The sequence below is a fragment of the Hippocampus guttulatus genome, chromosome 1, assembly GCF_054856545.1.
Source record: "Hippocampus guttulatus isolate MCC_2025c chromosome 1, RoL_Hgut_1.0, whole genome shotgun sequence".
Classification (NCBI taxonomy): Eukaryota; Metazoa; Chordata; class Actinopteri; order Syngnathiformes; family Syngnathidae; genus Hippocampus; species Hippocampus guttulatus.
The window spans coordinates 33,669,964-33,689,754 of NC_141261.1; the positions used below are offsets into that span (position 1 = coordinate 33,669,964).

Genomic DNA, 19,791 nt, shown 5'->3' on the forward strand with positions numbered 1-19,791 from the left:
GCGCGCGCGCACACTCCATCAGGCTGTTGTTAAAAATAAATTCGTATTGGTTGACAGTTTTTTCATCTGATGTACAAATGACCTCATCCCATCTGTTCTTTTTAAAAATCAAACGTGGCCCTTGAGTACGAAAGTTTGTCCAAGCCTGTTCTAAAGGTTGCTGAAGGGAACATTTATTTTGTTGTTGGCCTTTCTGCCACAGAGTGGTAGCACACTGTAAAAAACGACTAGTCACATTTACTCGTTTCCTCACTTTACCCACAATAGCCACAAGTGCCATACTTTATGTTGTTTATACATACCTGTCAACTTTTCGGAGCGTCAACCTGTATAAACTACCAAAAAAATCCTTATAACATAGCAAAGCATTTTATATGTCAAAATAACGGCAGAAAAAACCCCCACGAAATTTTCAATGATATTTATTGTAGATCTCCATAATACAATGTCTGGTTATTGTCTAATCATCATTCTACTTAGTGGCATTACTTATGTTACCGGAAATGAAAGCATTCGAGTAGACTAGCACCATTCTGGGCAAAAGCAAACGGAACTACCTGTTGGAGGAAGAAAAACCCTGGAAATTTTCAGAATCCGTATGATTTGTGCGATACGGCCATATACGTAAGATTCACCACAAAATCCGTATGAACTACGGCTAAACCGTATGAGTTGACAGGTGTGTTTATATTGTCTATACTGTTTATGCTGTTCACATTGCATTACATTACATTAGCTGCTATCTTGTCTTAGCTGTATGTTTAATGCACCGCATGTTTGCATGTTTGCACTCAGGAGGATTGAGAGGAAGAAATGTCATCTATGCTGCATGTCATACATAAAGCACATTTGACAATAAAGATGACCTTGACTTTGACCTTGACCTTAAAAAAATCTCGCAAGTATTTGCACTCACTCTAGTAAGTAAATTTCACTGCTGATATTTCAAGTATATCCCACTCATGAGATTTAGGTAAGAATTACAAGAAACTAAAAATTGTAGGTCGGAAAATATTAAGTAACCCTTACTCAACTCAAAGTTACACATTTTCATTAGTAAAAAGTAACTGCTATAATGGGTAACCAATGTGAAAGAATTAAGTAAACCTTAAATTAATGAAATGATTACCAATACAGTGATCCCTCACTACTTTGCGGTTTATCGCGGGTTCAGTGCATCGCGGATTTTTTCAAACATATTAAAAAAGAAATATATATATATATATGTACAGGTATATATACTTTTTTTTTTTTTACATATACATGAGTACAGTACTGTATATGTTGCTCTATGTGACTCGCTGTTGTTTTGCAGCTTCTCGCGGACCGTTTGCGAACTTAAAAAAAACAAAATTTTTTACCTGTTTATGTTAATTGGATGCTACTTCGTGGATTTTCGTTTATCGCGGGTGGTTTTGGTCCCCATTAACCGCGATAAACGAGGGATTACTGTATGTAGCAAATAGGTAGTTGTAACTTGATTATACATATCTCTTTACCTAATATATCTAAGTACTTGTTACTAACTGTGTTCCAATAAATGTGATAATAAATATTACATTTTCCAATGCAATGGTTTATTCACAATCATTATGTCTGCCTCACATATCAGTGTGTGGCAGACATAAACATTGCATTTATATGGACATAAAACAAATCACAAACATGGAATCTGGGTATATGGTTAACACAATTATCTTGTAAAGGCAACATAACTCTTGTACATAGAGATATAATTATATAATATATAATACGATATGTAGCATATAATTATATCTTTACAAGATAGTCATCTTTATGAAAGAGGACACAAATACATGTCATACTTACAAGATACCCCCCGGCCCAAAAAATAAACATCTGGCAGCAATCTAGCCCCATACACACATCTTCAGCCCAGTACAAGAAAATTACGTGTTATACTGTCCAATGATTTTTTAAAATCTTAATCTTAATAGTTAATTTCAAGACACTATTGCACCAAAATGTGCGCAACCGTATTTTGAAGATAACTTTTGAACTACAGGTTGAAAACAGAGGAACATCAGCCAACAGGTTACAACTGGTGAGGGCTTGGGTCACTGTCTGAGGGTGTGTGATGTTGCTTCATGACAACATCTTCACCCTCAGATTGTGGAATTTAGAGCTTCACTGCTCGGTCCTAGCCAAAGTTTCTGAAACGACTCAAAGGTGTAGCGCAGTGGAGTGGGGTAGGCCAGGTTGAGGGCGTAAATCACCCCCATCAACAGCAGTGGCGGTTCTGGGGAGGGGGGGGCAACAGGGGCCAGTGCCCCTGTAGCACTGATTCTGCCCCCCCCCCCTCCGAGCATAGATGACGCAGTCGCGCCGAGTCGCCGACGCGAAAGATGGAACCAAAGTGCGTGGCTTAACATTCTAGTCGGACCCTTTAGTGCGCTGCACCACTTAAAAATGAGCGGGAAAATGAGAAGCAGTCCGCAGAGAAGGAAACTACCACGACACGAGTGCTATTTTTGACACACCATTTATATTTTCGATGTAAAATCACAAAACGAAACAAGCCCCCAACAGTAGCATTATTCATTCTAATTCCTCTTCACTTAAACATTTAACGTTAAAAATGAAAAGAAAAACGGACATTACATCATATTTCTATATGAAAAAGAAACAAATTGATCCAGACAGAGAGAGAGAGAGTCAGATGATGATGGTGGTGAGAGTTCTGAAGAGGAGCAAGTTGAAAGTACCAGAGAGGGAGAGTCAGAGGACACGGGATTCATTTATTTTCAGAGCGAGGACACAGAGCAGGAAAGGGATACAAATGAAGATCCTGAGAATGAGAAGACGAAACTGCAATAGAAGTGGAGTGTGAGACACAGACAGAGGATATTTGCGCTTCAACAAGCACTGCACCATCAGGTATGTGATGCTGAAAAGAACACGATCCTGTTCTCTGTGTGTGTGTGCGTGTGTGTGTGTGTAACTTTTTTAGTCTCCTTTTTATTTAAATTTTTATTTAACAGGATCAATATATAAGACATTGCCTTTTAAAATTTGGATAATTGTATGCATGTAAAACATCTAGCTATTTTTGTCCCCGGTCAGGCTTGAGAATGTATTCACTTACTAAACAATAATGAATACAATTAATAAATAGCATCAATGAATTCATTGTAGACAATTGTGTATGTTGATGTAAAGAGGACCCGCCAATGCAGCCAGACCTAAAACAGTTTCCCAGGACCCTGATGGGGGACAGGAGAAGGAGCTTCAAGGCAGGCTGGTACCATATCAACCCCTGGCTTGAATATTCTCAACAGATGGACACGGCATATTGTTACGCGTGCAGACATTTTAGCCCTCCTAATACAGTTTTTTTTTCTCATCACGGTAATGTTATGACTACAATGCTTTCAAAGTTTGTTGAAATAAAAAGTCAAATAAGATTTCGAATCTGTCTTTTTAGCCCTGGATTGAATGTGCCCCTCCATCAAAACCCCTGGCCCCAGCCCGGCCCCCTCAATGAAATTGATCCAGAACCGCCACTGATCAACAGCATGCAGGCAGTATCTCCTGTCCTTCTACAAGGACGGAGACATTTACTGGATCGTCTCCCTCAGCCACATGAACCACCAAGATCTTGAGGGTATGCTCAGCTGCATTGCTGAGATTGTCCTGCTACATGCAATTAACAAGAAAAATAGAACCGTTTCAATCATTTGAATTAGCTGACATCTTTCCTCATCAGCACACAGTCATGAACTAATATCAAATAAGCATGTTTGCCATGTTAAATTACCTGTATACAATGCATCTCGTCATCTTACAAACTATTCCAATGTCATTGTAATGTCCATATTCAATACCAAGCTGAATTGCCATGGCCAGTAAATGGCACCAAAGACTTGTAACAAGACTGGCTAAATGGCACCCACGACACATGAATGACAAGCCGGTGACATCTGTCGCACCAAATGCACTGTACCCTGTTCAAACAAAATCATGTATTCCTATTCTTTGCCCGTGCCCTCGGTGAATTGGACACGAAGCAAACTCTGAATGAGAACAATGACGATAAAAGATAGAGCGCAACAGTTCTGATCACAAGCTGCAATTGCAGACTGCTGAGCGCTAACAACGTCCGGTGACGTAATCACGCGCCACCGTAAATTCAAGATTTACCTGCTTTATTTGATTAAAATTTTTTTTTTTTGTGAAAATAAGACTGATGGGATGATTAGGGTGCAGTGTACATTAATACATTACTAACATGTACAAAGACACACAAACGGTTGTTTGTTTTTTTTCTCCTCGACACTCCTCGGATCTACTTGGGACCTGTCTTAGATCTACCGGTAGACCAGGATCGACCTAATGGGCACCCCTGCCGTAAGGAGCCGACTTTTTTTTTTCTCCTGTTTTTTTTCCCCCCCTCCTTCGGTTAAAGCCGCACGTGATTGGTTAAGATCCGTGGTAGAAGGGGGAGGGGACGGTTACACCCACACCCACACACGCACACACACAAACACACGTAAACACACACACAAACACACAAACACACACAAAAACACGCACACACAAACATACGTAAACACACACACAGAAACATACACGCACACACAGAAGAAACACACACCCGCACAATCACACACGCACACACACGCACACACACAAACACGCGCACAGGCTGCAGTGAAGAGAAGGGGGAGGAGTTAGAGGCACACAACAGCAGCACACTGTGAGCAACACACTAACAGGAGAGACGGAGACGAGAGAGAGCTCAATGTCGCTACAGAGAAAAAAACCAACACGGCGGAAAGTGGAAACGCGAGAAAATGGATCGGAAACGCAGTGAAATTTGGACTCATTTCAATTTAATTGATAGTTCAAAGGCAGCGTGTAGACTGTGCAAGGTTAAAATATCCAATATCACATTTTAATTCATAATTTGTTGTGTGGTAATCAAAGCTTACTTATGTTGTTATAAATAGTTAAAAGCTTATAAATATACACAATCAGAGATTGGAACATTTTGTTGACCTTGTTTTGAGATGGGTCTTCGTTTTTGTACTTTGTAAGTTATTTTTTGTAGCACTCCATGTTGTACTCCATTTTGAGTATGTTCAGAAGAATATAAATCAAGCCATATAAATAATAAATATTTGATATACTGTATATTTTTTACATTAGTAATTCATTTTACATTCCATTATTTTTGGTAGTAAATTAATTTAAGCAGCAAAAAAACTGAGGAGGCATTTAGGAGCCGAAAGAGCACCTCTTTTTAGTGAGCCGAGCCAAAAGAACCGGCTTTCTAAAAAGAGATGGAATTCCCATCACTAGTCTCAATGATGTTGTTCAACTGTGGGCGGGGACTGTAGGTGTGCAGCTCCTCCTTCGAGTGGCTGACGCATGCGTGACTCACGTGCTGCCCTCAATGAGCATGCACATTCAAATTGAATTCCATTTAAGTAAAATGTACTTGGGTTTCTATGTTTTATGCGTCGTGTCTTTTAATTGTGTAGATGTTATGAGCGACTTTTGAGTGAATCTTACTCTTGTATTACAGTTTGTTCAGTGTAGGAATACATTGTGTTGTATTTACACCCTTATTTTGTGTTATCATCAAAACCCACATTTATATGTAGATATTATTAAAATTTAGTAGATGTAATTAACCCCACCCAAAAGTTATTTTTTACAGTGCAGTGTTGTGATACAAACAGGCATACATCCTCCTGCTGCGTATAGGAACGTGACTGAATTTTCAATACGATTACATCCATCCAGCCATTATCCGACCAGTTTACAGTGATAGAATTTTACAGTTTAACCCCAGCGAGTCCCAGGGACTCGCTAAATGAGAAAAGTAGGGACAATATGTTAATGGTATTATCACACAGCGGTAAACTTCTCTTTTACTTGCCTAAAATAGCACTTCAAATATTGCTTGCAGAGTCAAGGGCGTTTATGGTGGCCACCAGTGTTGGCTACTTTTGTTAGGCAGTACAGTAATATATTAAATGTAGGCAGTAATGAAGAAATATAATGAGTTACTCTTTATATTTCTTAATATTCTGACAGGTTCTGAGTTCCAAAATGCATTACAATTTCTGGACCACAACACGGACTCACTTCACACGAAAGCAGTCCATTACATCACTTACAGCATAAGCTATATTCATAATCGGTCATCACCATCAGATTTTCTTGACTCCCTCGGGAGTAACAAAGTAAGTACAATCCATGCATCCACCCATCCATTTTCTGAGCCAGTTATCCTCAAAAGGGTCGCCCGAAAGACGGCCGGGACAGGCTCCAGCACCCCGCAACCATTTTGAGGATGAAGCAGAGAGATCTTTTTTTCTGCTTGGCACTACTCCTGTCCGACCCGCCCATATATCTCTGCTCGCTGACATGGTCAAATGTGCTGTCTTCTGTGTTGATTTAGCCTACGAATGTTTTTTTTTTTTTTTTTTTTCCGGAAAACGATCATGGAATTAGTCAACTGGACTCTCACTATGGATGAAATTTTTTCGACGAAACAAGTAGTCAGTGAGAGGCCTTCTTGCCCTTCTGGGACATTTGATGCTGGGTACACTTTTGATCCCTGACGGAAGTGAAGATTGATTCGCCTGACAAGACTGTCCATAGAGCAGTGGTCCCCAACCTTTTATTTGTGTCACGGACCAGTTGAGACAAGTCCATACTTTTCGCGGACCGGTGTCATGGGAGAATCCCGCCTATTGCGTTAGAGTGACCCTCACCACGACAAGTAGGACATTTTAGAGACAAAAGGACATGGACACCCATGGCAAGACACTGGCCAGGAGAGATGTAAGTTGGTCGGATCTCTGCAGTTTCATCCCATACCTGAGCTTTTTATTAAGAGTCACATGAATTGCAACAGCACAATCAATACGAGAATCAATATGACATGACACGTATGGGGACTTCAACCCTTGTTCTATTTGTTTACTCTGTCCATATCTGCGCCGCTCTGTCTCTGGCTTTATGTGTATTCGAAGCTGGGCGTCCAAGTTGCCCTGACTTTGTCAAGGGTGGCAGCCCTACTTGTGTTCGTGGGATTGTAGTTAGTATGCTATTCTGTAAACAATGGTAAAATGAGTGAAATAATATATTTTACTACACAAGTAAAATATATTTTATATTATACTATATATGAGTATATGTGTAGTTGTTTAGCCATGTATATGATTAGAACATTACATTTGATAATATGGTTATATATAATTTCCTTCTCAACTGGCAACAATTTTTTTCATCGCTTTTAAATTGCCGGTTTTAAAGCACCGGTGCTGACAACAAAGATAGTTATTTTATGAACATGTTTTCATTCATTTCAAACCGTTTTATTCAAACAAAATGCAGAATAACATCAATTAACAGAGTGAACTAAGAAATGGACCAATCAGGAATTATAAATACGCGTTGTAATGTAAACATAATAATACCGAAAATATGATCCGACATCCTGCGTTGGCATCTTTGCTACTTGCAAATGTGACTGATCAAAAGATGACACGATTGATTGCTTCTTTCATCCGGTGGCTACTGGCTTGTTATTAGCGACGAAACTGCTAATGTTTTCCGTGGGCAACCTCTGCTCGCATTTTCATGTTTTCCGCTTGATCACTTGTGGTTCTTGCCTTGTTCTTGAAGACATACCACGCGCGACAGCTTCCTCCTCCACGTTGCTCTGCAGATGCCGCCAGGGAATGAACTTCTCTTGTCCAACTCGCTTCATTATCGGAAGTTTCGGCTGCCCCATTTGCTGCGCATTTCGCTTTTTTTTTTTTTTTGCTACTCTTCCTTTCTGTGTATTGCTTCTTCCATTTATTGGCGGATTCTGTCTATTTTCAAAAACCAATGTTAGAAGGTGGACTCCATTTGGCAATTTCCAACACGACTGCTCACAGCTCTTTGAGGATTTGAAAAGAGACCCGCAGCTTGTCTTTTTTCCACTTAAGTTCACGTTTGCAGCATTGTTGTTGAGCTACAGGAGTTCTCTCATTAAGTCGTGGCTCAGGTCTTATTTTTGGTCACATAACTTCCAATGGAGCCATAGATTTGATTGCCCATTCTCTCTTCCATGTTAATTATTTTTTAAAATGTATTTTTATTATTTACATAATCAGAGCTGGGCGGCCCGGTAGTTGAATGGTTAGCACGTCAACTTCATAGTGCAGAGGTACCGGGTTCAATTCCGGCTCCGGCCTTCCTGTGTGGAGTTTGCACGTTCTCCCCGTGCTTGCGTGGGTTTTCACTGGGTCCTCCGGTTTCCTCCCACATTCCAAAAACATGCATGGCAGACTGATTGAACACTACAAATTGACACAGTTAACACACCGCTCTTTCCTCGTCTCCCACTGTAGTAACAGTGAAGCCCAGCGCTACATACACTTTGTCAAACTTCCTCGTCTTCGTTTTCGGGTGACTTTCTTTTGTCTCATTATCTTCGTCTCTCTCCACCTTTCTTTTCATATTGTCTCTTGGGAAGGGGTAGGGAACTCCGGTTCGTTGGGAACCATATCCTGCCTGTTTTAGATCCCTCCCGACTCCAACATACCTGATTCTCAACTCAACTGTAAGCACTTTCAAACAGCCATCACTGCATGCAAAGTGCTGTACATGGAGCAACTAACATATACAACACTAAAGCAATAAATCAGTAACAAAGATGTTAGAAAGCACGAAACAGTAAAAATTAGACCAAATCTGAGTCATGCTGAGTCAAATGCCAAAGAATACAAGTGAGTTTTGAGGCAGGTTTTAAAGATGGGCAGCGAGGGAGCTTGCTGAATGTTCATTGGGAGGTCACTCAGGAGAGAGGGACCAGAAACGGAAAAGGCTCGAACCCCTCTAGGCCTCCGTTTTGTCCTTGGTACTTCTAATAATGTCTTTTCCACAGACCTGAGGCGCCGGGCAGGTGTGTCGGGGCGGATGAGCTCAGAGAGGTAAGGTGGCGCTAGGTCATTTAAAGATTGGAAAACAAATAATAGGATCTTAAAAAGAACTCCAGAATGTATCAGGAACCAGTGAAGGGATGACAGAGTAGGAGTTATGTGCTCCCTCGAGTACCAGTTCCAACTTGATGAACTGACCGTTTGAATCAGGTGTATTCAAGAAGATTGAGATCTACAACAGGCAGGATATGGCTATCGAGGAACCAGAGTTCCCTAACTCTGCTCTTGAGGTTTTATTTGCTGCATTTCATACCGCCTGCCCGTTGCAAAAAACAAAACAAAAAAAACTACACGATAGAGGTAATGCTCTCTATGCACCACTGCCAACTGCTGGAGTGGATGTGCAATTACATTTTATTCTATTCTCTTCGGCAAAAAAAGGATGTTCCCCAGCGTCACACGCGCCCCCCTTGGCACTGCATCGCTCCCCACCTTTTGAGAAGGACTGGGCTAAAGTAACTCCAAACGGACAAATTGCAATACGCACCGCAAGAAAAACAAAATGAAAACTTTGGAGTGGCCTAGTCAAAGTCCTGATCTGAATCCTATTGAGATGCTGTGGCATGACCTTAAAAAGGCGGTTCAGGATAAAAAAAAACCCTCCAATATTTCAAGTTTCAAGTCAATTTTATTGTCAAATGTGCAACATACAGCACAGATGAAATTTCTTTCCTCTCAACTACAGGAGAGAGAGATATGGCTGAATTACAACAATTCTGCAAAGATGAGTGGGCCAAAATTCCCCACAGTGCTGTGAAAGACTTATCGCAAACACTTGATTGTAGTTGTTGCTGCTAAGGGTGGCCCGACCAGTTATTAGGTTTAGGGGGCAAATTTTTTTCGCACAGGGCCATGTAGGTTTGGATTTTGTTTTCCCTTGAATAATAAAAACTTTAATTTCAAAACTGTATTTTATGTTTACTGGTGTTATTTTTGACTAATATTTACATTTGTTTGATGATCTAAAACATTTAATTGTGACACAACATGCAGAATCAAGAAGGGGGCAAACACTTTTTCTCACCACTGTAAGTCCGTTGGTAAAGGAGGGCCTGTTTATGCCACAGAAAACACAGTTTCACTTTGAAAAATATGCGGGGATCTTGCACACCAACCTCGACACATTTGTCACATAGGCTTGCACACACAACATTATTTTTAGTAAGGCTATGTTCGGCTTTTGCTGATTACATTGGTCATAAATCAAACAAAATCACACCTTTGTTTCTTTAGATGTTTTTATTGTTTTACTGATAAAGAACTCAACACTAGTATCTCTCAACAATATAATTAAATATCAAATAAACGCATCTATTTTTCGAGTCGGGTTGGGAGTGGGTGGGGCCAGAAAAATATTGATCAGTGGGCATCGCCCCCGATTGCTTGCCCACGGCAACAGGTGTGGTTGTTTGTAGAGAATGACATCAGAGAAAAGTGATACAAAATGAGTCAGTGTAGTACATCATACATTGGAGTCAAAGTGTTACAACATCCTTCTTTAGTTTTTTAATAATTCATTTCCAATATTTATTTTAAATCACTGACATGAACGACAGCCTCCAAGATGAGGATGAACAGTAGAGGATGAACACCATCTCAGTGTCGTTAATGAGTCTTCAAAGCACAAATATGATATATTGTGCAGGTTGGTTTTTCAAAACTCACAAAAAAAACCCCAACCTGTGAAATGATTCAGTATTCAGTAGTTTAAGTAGTCTTTTCTTCTGCCGCTGCTTTCCAATTCCATTCCTTAGCTCATTTGTTTCTCCAACATTTTCTGTTTGAGAGTTGATTCCAATTTGTTTAATTATTTTACATCTGCTGGTGGTTCCCTCCAGCGGCAGTGGGAGGAAGCGAAGCACTGCCACCCTGTTGGGCATCCACAAATCCCATCCTCTGCCTCCTCTTCCTCTGCTCAGTCATCTACACGCACACGCACACAGTCAGTAGAAATATAACGTACAGTCATGGTAATGTCTACTGCAAAAAACAAAGATGGCTGCTGCTCCCTGACTCCATACCTTTGTTTATAATGTCTGTGTGCTTTTCTTTTGCCATTTTTCTCGGGCAGTTTTTTCCTTGCTTCTAGTCTAGTGTATATTCTAGTCTGCTATTCTTTTTTAAATAACCTATTTTTAATTAATTTTGCATGTGTTCAAAAGCTTGTTTCTAAATAGTCTGTTAGTTGTAAATGGTCAAGGCGTTGTTCTTTTATAGTTGTTTAAACTGTCTTTGCATTATTTTGACAATTTGTTTTATTAAGACTTTATTTTCACTGTTATGTCTGCTTTTCCAATACAGACTTAATTTTCTATTTTTTTAAATAGGCTTTTTAAAAATATACATTTTTGCATTTTACAATTATTTTAAATATTTTTTTCAATTTTTTTTATAATGGGCTTCCTTTTTAATCTTTACATGTATTTTAAGATTTATAAAAATACATTTCACACAGCTTTGTTAATATTCCGTCGGTTATTTAAATACAGTTGTACATGGATTTACACGTGTGCCCAATTTAATACGTTTTTTTCTGAATTAACAGCTGGCACTCACTTTTTTCACTTTGTGTGATGAGGAAAATTTGAGTTACGAGTGTGACTCAGACATTTTACCACTCGAGTGAAGTGATAAAAAACAGAAGCAAACAAGGTGGGATTTCTACAATGCAAATCAGTTTAAGAACAACATTTTCAGACAAAGATTGGTTTTACAGTGAAACTCCTCTCCAACGAAATAATGTTTGCGACAAGAAATTTTTCACAACAGGGGACTTTTCACTATAGCAAATTTATCTCAGATGTAAACATCATTTATGATCAGCATTCACTTTCACTTACATCAATTTCTTGCATAATGTCTTTTACTTTGCTTCCACCATCTTTCCTTTTTATTACTTTTATCCTGTCTTCAAGCATTAAAGCTTTTCTTTTCTTCACTCCGTGGTCTGCAAAGGTCCGTTTTTGTAGCCATTTTATCAATGCAACATTTGTGCTGCATCTGAAACTAACAATAACAAATACTTTCTGTACTACTGCGCATGTGTAAGCCACTGTGGTGTTTGCTGTTGCCGTTTCCAAGCTAAGCAGTAGGAGTCGCTGTAGACTGAGGTTGGATTAGACTTTTGCGGAAGGCTTGTTTACATTGTAGTGAATCTCGTTGCGAGGCAAGGGCAGAGAAAAAGATTTCGTATAACGCAACAGGGGGGGGGGGGGGTTTCGTTGTAGGGGGGACAGAAAAGTGGGAATGTTTTTAATGCATGAATTTTTTCACACTAGGGGGTATTTTCGCCCATGCAGGTTTCGTTATAGAGGAGTTTCACTGTATTGTATACCCAAACTATGTTTCTTGGCAGCGATGTGCTCAGTTGCGCGAATGTCATTTGTTCCATTATTACATGTGTATGGCCAAGTGGTTGGCGCGTCAACCTCAGTGCAGAGGTACCGGGTTCGATTCCAGCTCTGGCCTTCCTGTGTGGAGTTTGCATGTTCTCCCCAGGCCTGCGTGGGTTTTCTCCGGGTACTCTGTTTTCCTCCCACATTCCAAAAACATGCATGGCATAGGTGTCAAACTCAGGTCCTGAAGGGCCACTGCCCTGCATGTTTTCCAAGTCTCCCTGTTGCAACACACCTGATTCAAATCATCAGATCATCATCATCAATCAGCAAGCTCTGCGGAACCCTGCCATTGAACCTGTTCATTTGAATCAGGTGTGTTGCAACAGGGAGACTTGGAAAACATGCAGGACAGCGGACCTCCAGGACCTGAGTTTGACACCTATGCTTTAAATTGTCCCTAGGTGTGAGTGTGAGCGCAAATGGTTGTTTGCCTATGTGTGCCCTGCAATTGGCTGGCAACCGGTTCTGGGTGTCCCCCGCCTACTTCCCAGAGGCAGCTCTGGATAGGCTCCAGCACGGATGGATGTGTATGTATTTGTGTGTGTGTGTGTCACACCTTTTGCATGTAACAGCCATGTCTCTCTTTTCAGTTATTTTTTTCTGATGCAGTGTTGTGAGCTAGGTGGGCGAAGCCCGTGATCTGTAATCGATGGTTTTATAGGTGCAGGTGCAGCTGTGTGTTCGTGTCAGACTACTCACATTTCTGACCTCATTGTGCTTTTTAAACATTTCAATTCTGTATTCCTCATATTTTCCTGCTGAGCTAGTTTTCGTTCTGTTGCGCCTACAATTTCGTGTCTCCCATTTCTCCTGTCCCACTCTAATTACCATATTTTTCTGACTGTAAGTCATACTTTTTTCATTGTTTGGCTGGTCTTGCGACTTATACTCAGGTGTGACTTGTACATCGTGAGCCAAAAACGTGATGTCTGTATAGCTTTAAACTCCTTTCACTGCTGCATCATCCTGTCTTGGCTCCAATGTTCTTGGCCACTTATTAAAGTAGTTTTTTTTTTTTTAAACTTGGGTCGTTTTGATGCAACAAATAAAATGGAAGAAAGCATGAGAAAGAGGCCTCGGCTTTCCACAAGTCAGGTATTAGCGCTTCTCTCTTTCGTATAGATGGTTACTGTGATCAATGGGGATAGCCCACGTGATGCATGACAACGTCATGATGCAAACAGATGTGCGCTTCTTACTTTCTATCCTCAATAAAAGACATTATACTCAAGTCTTTTACCAAAACTAATAAAGAGTCGGTTTCCACCTCACTCCAAAAGGGTGCTGCATGTCAGTTCCGCGATATTTGTTCACCTCTGCTTGTCTTTCCGGTGGGCTGCCCACCTAACGCCACACAGCATTTCCTGTACTCTAAAAGACTCCTTTTGGATGGAGCATGCGCAGCACACAACCAAATGTTCCATTTGAGGGTGGTATTCCAATATGTGCTTATATGGCCAAATGTTCGGGAATAAGGAGCAAAGAAGTGACCTAGGTCCTTTATTTGTGTTTTTAAAATTACATTCTGAGCATATTTGGGTTTTTACAGGGGTTTACATGCCGTTTTACAGTCTGAATATTGCTAATATAACGGTTTTATACAATACAATACTCCTTTATTTTGAAAGGGTTTTTAATTGCATATGAATGTAGTAATTGTTCTTGGTCTCGGTTTTTATCAAATAAATTTCCGCCCAGAAATGCATCTTATAATACAGTCAAGACTTATGTTTTTTTTCTCTTCCTAATGATGCATTTTTTTGACTGGTACGAGTTATACTCCCTTCGCGACTTATGGTCCAAAAATTATGGTATATATGAGTGGAGGTCATGAACACAAAAGGTTCCGAGAGGCTGTTTGTAAGATGAAATGTTTGTAGGTCAAGACATCACTATTTGTCTATCATTGTCATTTGAAGTCATTAAAAAATACTGTCGTGTGGTGTTGAAGAAAAGGAAACGGTGAGTGTGTTGCAAAATACGTCTTCTTTCTACACTTTTCCAAATTTGCCACACAGAGCATTCTGTACCGAACTCCATCCATCCATCCATCCATTTTCAGAACCGCTTGAACCTCACTAGGGTCGCGGTGCACCGAACTCACCCCTAATAATTATGTCAACAAGCATCGTACTGAGAACGTACCATACTGCAATTTATCTTTAAAGTAAAGTCGATGAGCATATGTCGACGGAGAAGGAGAGATCGTCAACAGAGATTTCTTATCTTCGCTGGATTCCTCTCAGAGTGACAAGTTCAGTTGAGGCTGCCTAGGTGTTATTGTTTGGGAGGCACGTGCTGACGAAGGAATTGCTGAAGACTTGGCGGCCTGAGTCTGCTTCATTCTTCTTCTCTGCGGTGCTTAACGGTGGCTGGCAAGTAGTCTTCTTATTGTGTCATAGTGTTGGAAATGAGCGGCTGCTCGACGTGAACTGCGGCATGAAGGGGAACTACAGTATCATGTAGTGCACAGTAAAAAATAAGGCATTTTCCGAACATTTATGGACATCAGTCAGTGTTTGCTCGAATCTACAAATGTTCAAAACTTGGGGACCTTGACCTTCGTTCATGTGTGGCACAGGATTTTTTTTGTATTTTATACACATTTCGTTTTTGTCCTTTCTGACACTGTTGACCTGCCTTTCGTTATACTTTACTGATTTATTTTTGCATTGACATTTTGTTGTGTCACATTTTCAACACACTCACTTTGTTCTTTATTTAATAAACTAGATTTTGTACTGGTACCATCACTCTGTTGTTTTGGGGAACAAATTTGACAGAAAGCAGTACAACAAAGTGTGTTTTTAGAATATAAAACACTCCGAAGAGAGACAGATCATAATCTCTGTTGCTGACACTGCAGATTTTCAGAGATATCTACAGGACAGCTCTACACATTGACAGTATAGTGTGCATGCCATGACCTAGCACCATCGCTGTCCCCCTAATATTTTACAATAGAAGTGCTTTGTTTTTTTTAATGAAATGCAATAAACAGAAAAAAAATGTGTTTTTCCAGGAGCTTGGACAGATTGATGGCACTTCCATTCCTTTCACTGGCGAAAGTTGATTTGAGAGAAGAATGAATTGAGTTACAAAACTGGCCACTAAAGGAACTAAACTCCCGAGCCAGTGTACCACTAAATGTAATCTGTTTTGTTTAGCTTCTTTGCATACCTGCTCTTTGAGCTCTGTAAGCTGCGTGGTGAGCGTCATCACCACTTTCATGGTGGAGGCAAGCTTGTCCTGCAGCATCCTCATCTCGTTCTGCTCGCCGTCACCATCGGTGACTACCAGTGACATGGCCTGCATGCGGGGAAACCAATCCAGGTTGTTGTTCTGCAACACACCAGGCGTTCAGGAATGTAGTTGCAGTCTCAGGGGCGTGATGAACATCTCTTGTACCTTGATCATCATGGCCACATAGCTCTCTGGCCCCGTGTAGTCTGTCTTGTTCTTCTCGCGCACAAGAACGATAAAGTATAAGTAATTCCAGATGTTGTGCTCCAGCTTGATATGCTCCTCGAATGATACAGTCTTGTTGTCAAACTTGTCTCGTTCCAGACCTGAAAGCATAAAGCACTACATCACTGGCTGTGATAACTGAATACAGTGGTGCCTTAAGATACATTTCATTGGTTCCATGACCACTCTCGCAAATCGAAAAACTCTTTACCTCAAATAATTTTAATGAGCCATTAATCCATTCTAGGCCCCCCCCCCCCGCCTCCCAAACAAACCAAAAAAAACCACCCAAGAAAAAATGGTGCTCTATAATCTAGCCATCGATCTTTTTCCGATCCACTTTATCCTCACGAGGGTCACGGGGCCTATCCCATCTGTCTTCGGCAGAGATGAAAGTGGACTTTTCTGAAAATCCCGGAAAATAAACACACACACACGCACACACACGCCTGGCCGATCACGCATGAATCAGTTTACACAAAACGCTATTCAAATACTCGACATTCAATGACTAATCCTCCTTTTGTGTGCACACGTGCACCCTTTGTGGCTTCCGTTCTCGACGAAATTTCGAAATCTCCGAGAAATGGCGAGGCCATGAGAATGCGAGGCGAGGGTATTACTCTTGTGGCGACGCCACTCAAGCTCAGCGAGCCTCAGCAGTAGATAGTCCGCTGCTCCCTGCTGTGTGTGCTTCAGCGCGAACATGTACGCATGCACGTCTTTTGATTTCAACCAATCAGCGCCGACGCAACGACGACACACACCCGACGTCACACACGACAACAGCTAAGCTGAACTAGCCGAGACGACACTCGAAGTCGGACGGACACGTTTTTCTGCCAATCTGTGTGTTTCCCTTTTTGTCAAAATATATTTTTTACGACAACTGTCTTGTCCACGGTGTCTTTTATTCGTTCCACTGGGGTTTAGCAAGTGTGTTTATAAAGAGACGAAAATCTCTTTACTGTTACTAGTGTTAGTGTCTCAACATGGCTACGCTCGTGAAAGCAAAACAACGATCTCAAACGCGTCTTCGTTCAATGTTGTCAACTCATATCCGGATTAATTTTAGGCAAATTTTCCTCAATTCTCCGGAGAGATTTTCATAAAAATTTGAAAAACCCGGAATTCCGGGAAAATCCCGAGGACTTTCATCTCTGCTTCGGGCAGTCGGCGAGGGACACCCTGAACCAGTTACCAGCCAATCGCAGGGCACACACAGACGAACAATCATCCATGCTCACACCGAGGGATAATTTAGAGTGTTCAATCAGCCTACCATGGATGTTTTTGGAATGTGGGAGGAAACCGGAGTCCCCAGAGAAAACCCACGCGGGCACGGGGAGAACATGCAAACTCCACACAGGCCCCGTTTCTTAGTGTTTTGTCCGAATGAAATGAAACTTTGGCCATAACTAGTTTATTATATTCAAAACATCACATCAAAACACTAGGGTCTTTGGCCTTTTTTTCTCCGTTCTACAGTATATGTTCTAGATGGCCTCCATTTAGCTCCGTGCATTTCTTGAGGCGCAGCACGAAGTTGTCCATGACGTTCTTACAGACTGAATTGGTAATGGCTCTCATCTCCTCCCTGATGGCTTTCTTGAGTTCTGTGATGGTTCTGGGTTTCCCTGCGTAGACTCTGTCCTTAAGATAGCCCCAAAGAAAAAAATCTGGGGGGCTTAGGTCCGGGCTATGGGGTGCCTACTCAAAATCAGTCTTGAGACTGATCACTCGACCTCCGAAGTTCTCTTTCAGCCAATCTCGGGACAGGTTTGAGGTGTGAGAACTTGCTCCATCTTGCTGGAACCAGAAATCTCGGCCAGAGGCATCATTGGACCAATCTTCATCGAAGAATCTGGCGCAGCAGTGACAGTCACCAAGGAGCGGTATGTGGAGGTCCTCAAAACCTTCAAGAATGAGCTCCAGACCATCTACCCGTCGCTCATAAGCAAGTTCTGGTTCCAGCAAGACGGAGCAAAAATGGCTAAATAAAGTACAACCGAACTGTTTTGCTTCCGTTGGCTTTTTAAAAATGTGTTTTTAGCGTGTGTCCGTATGTCTTAGCTGCTACCGTATGCTTTAAGCTAACATACCTGGTATGTTTTAGCGTGCATGCATGCTACCGTATGCTTAAAGCTATCGTGTTTTTAGCGTGCGTGCATGCATGCTGTATGTTTAAGCTGGCGTATGTTTTACCATGCCTGGCTGCGCCCAATAATACAGTGTGTTTTGTGTATGTGTCAAATACGGAAATAGCACCTGTTACTGAGACTGCGCCCAACAATACTGTGCGTCGAATGGTCGTGAAAATACGGTACATGGATATTTTAATATATGTATTCTATAATTATATATTGATGTCATTCTATATTATAAATAGGTAATATTAATCATGGATACTGTTAAATAGGGTTAGGACCATAAATGGGTATTACAAAATCTGGATATTATCCATCCATCCATTATTTGATCCGCGTAACCACACAAGGGTCGCAGGTGTGCCTGGAGCCAATGCCAGCTGTCTTTGGGCAGCAGGTGTGTACGCCCTGAACTGGTTGCCAGCCAATCGAAGGGCTTGGATATTGTTATTTAAATCTTTATCCTGTTTACGGTTTTTACTATCACGTTGTGTTTGGCACAGCGTTTAATCCGAGATACCCCCACCCTTTTTTTTCTTTTGGTCCGGGCTTGGACCAGCAGTGGTATTGAAATACTGCCCAGGTGTCAAACTCACGCTGTCGGTATGAAAGGCAGTGGCATACCATCAATGTCAAACGGAATCAACACACCTCCAAAATAATTTTTTTCAGGAACCACAAACCAAAAATCCAATGAAATTCCAAAATGTAAAATGTACTATTCCACAATACTGTCATTTGCAAATTCCTTTCAAACTATTTTCAGTTAAATACACTACAAAGTCGTGATTAACTTCCGAGTTTTTTTTCTTCAATTATTCACACATTTGGAACAAAGTCCTGGGACACTGAATGAGCGTTTGGGAACTGAGGACACGACTCGAAGCGTTGTCGGTGGAATTCTTGCCCAGTTTTCTCGATGTACAAATTCGGATGCACAACAGTCTGGGGTCCCCGTTGTTGTAGTTTGCGCTTCATAATATGCCACCCATTTTCAATGGGAGATGGTCTGGACTGCTGGCAGGCCAGTATTGTACAAAGCCATGCTGTGGCAACAGCAGAATGTGGCTTGGCATGTAGCAACAAAGTGTTAACTACCAATGGTTTTCTGATGTGTTCTGAGCCCACGTGGCAAAATCCTTTGCACAATCATGCGGGGTTACAATGCGGAATGTTGTGGTCATGTTTTTGAACTTGACTTTAACGTGCAGAGATTTCCCTACATTTTCTGAATCTTTTTATATTATGGAAAGTAGATGATGATATCCATGAATCCCTTGCAACTGTACTTTGAGAAACGTTAAACTGTTGGACTATTTACTCATGCAGTTTTTCTGGTGCACCTCGGCCCATCCTTGCTTGTGAACAATAGAGCCATGGGTGTATTTTTTTTTTCTGAAACATTTATTTTGTGCATGCAACGTATGAGTTGAAAGCCGTCCAACTCGGCATGTGTGTCCGGATGGCGCCCCCTGAGTGGCTGCCTCTCCAGCAGCGCATATCCCAGTTTGAGTTTCTTTTCGTCCTTTTACTTTATTTATTTCTTCTTCCCATTTTGTTTAGCGTGGTTTTGTACCCCAAACCTACGGGGGGGGGGGGGCAGCTTCATTTCTGCTCATCTCCTTTATTTGGTTTAATCTTTTTACGTATCCTGTGAACGGAGATCCCGATGGCACACGCAACTCCATTGTTTACAGTAAGGACCAGCTGTTAGCATGGCGGGCTAACAGCGGGCTACTGGCCGGTGACAAACCGGATATCCCACGCGAGTTGAAGAGGAGGAGACGAGGGTGTCGAGCCGGGAAGGACCGC

General features: G+C 41.3%; 1 protein-coding gene across 2 annotated transcripts in view; it reads right to left on the reverse strand.

Moving 5' to 3' along the window:
* Window positions 1-9,574: 9,574 nt before the first annotated feature.
* itpr3 (inositol 1,4,5-trisphosphate receptor, type 3) overlaps window positions 9,575-19,791 on the reverse strand; it is a 191,980-nt gene continuing 181,763 nt past the window's right edge. For both annotated transcript variants that reach the window (XM_086127490.1, XM_086127481.1), the window contains exons 57-59: window positions 15,773-15,933; window positions 15,545-15,706; window positions 9,575-10,889 (exon numbers count right to left, since the gene is read on the reverse strand). In XM_086127490.1, the coding sequence (XP_085983616.1) occupies window positions 10,779-10,889; window positions 15,545-15,706; window positions 15,773-15,933 (434 nt within the window). In that variant the 3' untranslated portion in view covers window positions 9,575-10,778. The remainder of the gene's footprint in view (window positions 10,890-15,544; window positions 15,707-15,772; window positions 15,934-19,791) is intronic.